The sequence below is a fragment of the Photinus pyralis genome, unplaced genomic scaffold (assembly GCF_008802855.1).
Source record: "Photinus pyralis isolate 1611_PpyrPB1 unplaced genomic scaffold, Ppyr1.3 Ppyr1.4_LG4, whole genome shotgun sequence".
In the NCBI taxonomy this organism is placed as follows: Eukaryota; Metazoa; Arthropoda; class Insecta; order Coleoptera; family Lampyridae; genus Photinus; species Photinus pyralis.
This window is the reverse complement of record NW_022170511.1, coordinates 24,557,686-24,564,317: the sequence shown is the minus strand read 5'-3', so window position 1 is coordinate 24,564,317 and position 6,632 is coordinate 24,557,686. Positions and strand designations below refer to the sequence as shown.

Here is a 6,632-nt window from a genome sequence, read left to right as displayed (position 1 = left end):
AATCACGTGCATTCTGATCTTAATAATAATAATAATAATAATAATAATAATAATTTTTATTTCATGTGCAGGCAGTACAAAAAGAGCTTACAATCGTCATATGGAAAATGAACACAACATATTTATATACATTTATAAAGATATAGCGGAATTTAGATACTCATCTACACTGTAAAACGCCCACTTTACTAAATACCGTTTGATTATTTTTCGAAACTGATGAGGTTTTAATGGTTTTATAGACTGAGGTAAGTGATTATAACATTTTAAAGCTACGATACGTTAGTACTATTTTGCGATTTGGTCAATCTACAGAAAGGTATTCTGTACGATAGCTTGTCCCTAGTGTTATGGTCGTGAACATCACTTTTTAATATATTATTTATTGAATTGGACCTTATAAAACAAACACATTCTAGAATGTGCCTGTTACAAGGGGCGTTCCTCAGGGATCTATCCTCGGACCCTTGTTATACACTCTTTACACTTTTAACTTGTTGTCTGGTTTAAACCATTGTAAGTATCATCTCTATGCTGATGATGTACAGCTATATCATTCGTTTCCTTTTAGTGAATTGAATTCCTCTGTGGCAAAGATCAACGAAGATCTTGCAAGGGTAGCCAAGGCATCGGACAATCACTCTTTGAAAATAAATGCAACTAAATATTGCTTCATCGTGTTTTGTAGCGATAAACTTAAAAAGCACATTCAAGGCAAAATAATCTTGCAACTTGGTAACCAACCTGTCCCAATAGCCGATTGTGTAAAAAATTTGGGGATTTCTATTGATTGTAAATTAAGGTTTACTAAGCACATTGACAACCTTATTGCTTCGGCTTATTATCAGTTAAGATGCTTGTATTCTAGTCGTCACATTCTTAGCATCAAGCAGAAGACTGTTCTTTGTGATGCACTGGTTCCATCACGGTTCAATTATTGTGACGTGGTATATGGACCGTGCTTATTACTCAAAGACTGTGATAGAATCCAGCGTGTCCAAAATTCATGCTTGCGCTTCATATTTGGAATTAGGAAGTTCGAACGGATTTCACATACCTTACCAATGCTAGGCTGGCTCAATATGATGGAAAGAAGGCTCTTCTTTATTTTTTCATAAAATTTTAAACAGTAAAATTCCCCCGTATCTCTACCGCAAAATTACCTTTCGTACAGACGTGCACCACTTAAATTTGAGCCACAGGGGACTTCTATCTGTTCCTATGTTTAAATTATCATTATTCAAACGATCTTTCTTATTCAACATCTGTAAATTTTGCAACAACCACCAATTAACAGTGGTGGACACTTAAATGAAGAACGAAGCTGTTGTTTTACAAGCCCGGGATGGCTAAATGACACCCGTAACTGTCTCAGATAAGTAGCACAGGATTATTCTACAGAGCACAGCGTAAATTTAGCGAAATTCCCATAAATTAAAGAAAAAATCAGGAGTCCTCTATCCTGATAAACAGACTGTTCCAATACACCCGTAAGATGGAATTTATAGATGAGAAATAAGAAAAATTTATTAATATCACAGATGAAATACCCCAACGCGAGCTTTTTTGTGGGAAACTTCATCCTCGATTTCGCTTTGCCCTACGTTTTCAATTAAATGCGCGCAATCGTGATTTTCATAAGAAAACACTATAAGAGTAGAAGTGTGAGTGATGCATATCCGAAATTTTTCGTCTCATTGCGACGACCATAAACTGTATTCACTTTGATGTTCATGAAGCAAACATAGTAGTATGCGCAGAGCAGAAACCGACATAGTGCATAACTAAGTGCTAATTTTTAGGAAAACCTTTACAGTAATTCAAAAGTTGTTGCTGTTTTTTTAACGCAAACAAAAGCAATTCAAAGGTGGTAACCAAAAATGGTTAGTGATTAATTAAGAGATAACTAGCTAATTCAGAAGGTACACTAAAAGGTGCGCGCCGTCGTAACGAGTGGTCGATCGCGATTATAAGTGTCAATTAAGAATAGAACTAATTTGTTAATATAAACCAAATCGTGAGGGTGAGTACCACCCATACTTGCCGCCGCAATGCCAACTGCAATCTGTGGTGTTTGTCGGGTGGATCTTAATCGTACAGATAAAGTTATTCTTTGTGCTAGTTGGTGCCAAACTTACTTTCACACGAAGTGCGTTAAAGTCAGTGACGATGAAGTTAAATTTATTAACTCAAAAAAGAACTTTAATTGGTTCTGTGACCCCTGCGCTATCCACGAATCACACAGCCTCAGGAATATCTTGACTAACATTAACAAAGTGACGATGAACTGGGATAGAGTTATGGAAAGTCAGCACGAAAAACTGATGAACCACGAGAAGCTATTAAAGGATACTTTAGACCAAGTAAATACCCAAAATGTCAGCATCAGCAAGGATCTAGCGCAAGTTCTCCAAACTCAATCTGAAGTGAAGCTTACGTATGCGGACAAGTTGAAACAGAAAACCTACGACCCAGTTATCATCGTTAAGCCCAAGGACGCGAACCAACCGTCCAAGCAAACCTTCACCACCCTCAAAGAAAATATCGATCCAATTACCCGAGAAGTTACCGGAATGAAAACTCTACGTAGAGGAACCATTGTTGTTGAATGTAAAAATAAAGAAGCTGCAGCCAAACTTAAGGAGGAAGCCGAAAGGAAACTGGGATCCGACTACATTCTTTCCTTACCAAAACAGAAGATGCCGAAGATTAAAATCGTAGGCCTCAATGACAAGATCGGGAGTACCGAAATGAAGGAAATGATTCTCGCGCAGAATCAATTCCTCGACGAAGCCGCGTACATAAACGTCGTACACATAACGGAAGATAAAAGAAATCCTAACAGGTATTTGGCTTACGCTGAGGTTGACGGTAATAGTTACCGGAAAATTCTAAGTGAACAAAAGCTTAACATAGGATGGGACCGTTGCAGAATTTATGATGCTGTGACAACTAGAAGATGCTACAAATGCAATGGGTTCGGACATAAGGCAACTGACTGTAGCAAAACTACTACCTGCCCCAAATGTGCGGGAGCCCATGACCTAGCGAGCTGTAAAGCTTCGGACGCGGAAATCAAATGCAGTAACTGTGCCAACGCCGTTGAGAAACTAAAAATGAAACTGGATGTACAGCACCCGGCCTGGAGTGTTGATTGCCCAGTCTACAAAAAACGACTCGATCAAGAAAGAAGCAGAATTGATTCCCATCCCCAACACTAATCAAGCAAGGAAATAGGTACGGATCAACGCTCTCAATCTATTATCAGAACGTAAGTGGAATGCGAACGAAAGCGCAATCTTTCAAAAATAAATTGGCAATTACAAATTACGACATTATTCTACTGACTGAGACCTGGTTAACGGAAAATTTTCATGACGCTGAGTATTTAAACAATCAATATGCGGTCTTTCGCAATGACCGTAATTACGAAGAAATGAAGTGCACCATGGGAGGCGGAGTTTTAATCGCAGTCAAGACCGATTTGAATGCTGAAAAATTGGAATTTCAAAGTGATCTAAATGAAATATGGGTCAAACTTAAAATTAATAATACTTCATACATTATTGGTGTTGTCTACTTTCAACCGAAATCTGGTATTGATAAGTACGTGAGTTTTACCAAAAGTTTAGAAACAATTGAAAACATGTTGCATTCATCGGAAGTGTTAATAGCAGGCGATTTTAACCTACCACAAATTGTTGACGCCACGTATAATTTCGAAAACGCGAGTGCTAAATGCAAAGTAATTAAAAATATAGCTTCGATGTACAACTTAAAACTCATTAATACGGTTAAACTTAAAAACTGCAATAATAGAACCCTTGACCTAATTTTAACTAACTTAAACGCGGAAATTAAATCTGCTGTCGACTCACTGGATAAAATTAATCCACTTCATCCTGCACTAGAAATAGTGTACAAAGTCCATAGACCAGCTAAGCGAATTACCAAGTTAACCAACTTCAATTTCAAAAAAGCAGATTTTCTTAAAATGTACGTCCTTTTTCGCGAGATTAATTGGAAGGAGTCTCTTATCCTGAAGAATTTCAAATCGGTAGATGATGCAGTAACTAGCTTTAATCAAACGGTAATGAACATTTTCGATGAATGTGTCCCCAAAGTTACAATTAGGAGTGCCAATAAGTACCTATCCTAGCTGGTTTAATATTGACATTATTAAGAAAATCAAACAGAAAAATAAGTTTCGGTTACAGGGCCCATCGGAAGACTTCATTGAAGCCAGAAAAGAACTCAAAAGAATGATCCACATTGCTCATAAGAGGTACATTAATCAAATTGAAATGGATCTACGGAAGAATTCCAATAAATTCTGGAACTACATCAAGTCGTTGAGGAAGAATAGTCAACTACCTGGAGTTTTTGAGTACAAAGACACCTCGTTAACGGACGCCAGAAGCATTGCGGACGTCTTTGCATCCTTCTTCGAGTCAGTCTACACTATGGAGAGGAACGATGACCCGGAAGATGACGTGGAATCGGACCTGGTGCTATCCAAATTGCACTTGACTCAGTTACATGAATCCGAGATACTGGAAGCAATTAAAAAATTGAAACCGAGGTCGGCTATTATAGGCGAAGATGGAATCCCACCCTACATCGTGAAAGGATGTGCATCTTTATTGGTAACCCCCTTACAACATCTATTTAATTTAGCTTTGCAAACATGTACATTCCCTGAAGCTTGGAAATGCACCAGAATAACACCAATTCACAAAAGTGGAAGCCGAAAATTAGTTGAGAATTATCGCCCAATTGCAATTATACCAGCAATAGCGAAAATTTTCGAAAGAGTGATCTATACTAGACTTTATTCCCATCTCAGCAGTATAATTGCAGATCAACAGCACGGTTTCACGCGGAACAGATCAACGATTACAAATTTAATGCAGTTTACGCATTTCTCAGCAGGAGCCTTGGATGAGAGAGCCCAGGTGGACTGTGTTGATACAGATTTTGCGAAGGCATTTGATACAGTATTCCATCAAGTCTTGCTCCGTAAACTTGTTTTAAATTGCGTAAGTAATCCGACCGTCAAATTCTTAAAATCATATTTATCTTTCCGTAAAACAAGAGTGAAATTCAATGGTGTGAATTCAGCCGAATTTTATCCCTCATCAGGCGTTCCCCAGGGAACACTTCTTGGTCCTTTTCTGTTTCTCTTATACATAAATGATTTACCGCGAGTGATAAAAAACTCGAAAGCACTACTACTTGCGGACGACCTAAAACTTTTTAATAAAGTCCAATCCCCAAGTGACTGTTTAAATATTCAAGAGGACATTAACTCAGTAATTAAGTGGTGTATCAAAAATAAACTAAAACTAAATATCAATAAGTGTAAAGTCCTTACTTTTACTAGATCGAAAAATCCCTTACTTTTTGACTATAAGATGAATGGAAAGGTATTACTACGAGTCACCTCCGTTAAGGACCTGGGCGTGTTTTTCAATACCAACCTTAACTTTAACTTACACATTGAATACCTAACAAATGAGTGTTACAAACTTCTTGGTTTCGTTATCAGGCATACACTCAATTTCATGAATATACAGACAATGCTAACCTTATATAATGCGTTTATTAGATCCAAGCTGGAGTATGCTGCATGTATCTGGTCTCCTCAAACTCTCAAATACTCAGACATGATCGAAAAAGTGCAGAAAAAGTTCATCCGAGTAATGTTTTTTAGGTCAACCCAAAATTATCCACATTTGATCTCTTACGGTACCCAGCTTAATTACTTAAATAGTACTTTCGGCTTAGATATAACGAGGTTAGAAACCCGACGGTACATTGCCTCCACAATGTTTGTCTTCAAAATTTTACACAACTTGTTATACTCTTCCGAATTACTTCAAGAAATTAAGCTTAAGGTACCATTTGTTAAGCTAAGGCAAAATAATACTATTTTTGTAGTTAACAACACAACTTCCCCACTTATTAAGATCTTGATCGCTTTAAATAAGTTATCCTCAGTTAATGATATCGACTTTTTTCACGATCCCCTAAATTCAATAATAAATAAAATTAGATCCTAGTCCTAATATTTGTTCAGAGCCCCAGTGCCATGTAATTGGAATTTTTATTCTGTATGGTTTCTGGTTAAATAAAATAAATAAATAATTTGAAATTTGTTTGGGCCTAGGTTTGGGCATTCTCTTCTGGATTTTGTAAAAATTTTCCTAAAACATCTGCCACAAGATCGCACATACCCTAAACGCGCATGCGGAAAAATCCGACTTAGAAGAAAATTGGTACTTTAGCAAATTTAAAAAAAAAGCAAAACCCTACTTGATTTTTGGAAAATTAAAAAAAATTCAAGAAAAAAATTGCTTTACGCCAACCAGACTTTTAATCCGGCTCATTCAACATCACCGATTCTTGAACTCGTAGAAATAAATCGATTGGCGAAGGTTCATTCTTGTTCTCGAATTAGACGAGAAACAGATGGATAGACGGACAAAATCATATATAAGTGCCATTTTTTCCTTTCGAAAAATTCCCCTAAATATTGTCTATTCAAAGTGACATATTTTGATTAATATATCATCTTATCGCCCTTATTTCTTTCCCGAAATGTTCTTATTAGAAATTCTAACCCCATCGAC

At 36.9% G+C, this 6,632-nt stretch overlaps 1 protein-coding gene across 1 annotated transcript; it reads left to right on the top strand.

Annotated features, from left to right (window-relative positions):
* The first annotated feature begins 2,282 nt into the window (after nt 1-2,282).
* Nucleotides 2,283-3,221, top strand: LOC116169028. The gene has a single exon (XM_031485059.1). The coding sequence runs from the start codon at nt 2,283-2,285 to the stop codon at nt 3,219-3,221; it is 939 nt and encodes a 312-aa protein (XP_031340919.1).
* The last annotated feature ends 3,411 nt before the right edge of the window (nt 3,222-6,632 follow it).

What these genes read in the sequence shown, in the direction of transcription:
- LOC116169028 (XM_031485059.1), top strand. Translation starts at nt 2,283, where the DNA reads ATGAACTGGGATAGAGTTATGGAAAGTCAGCACGAAAAACTGATGAAC.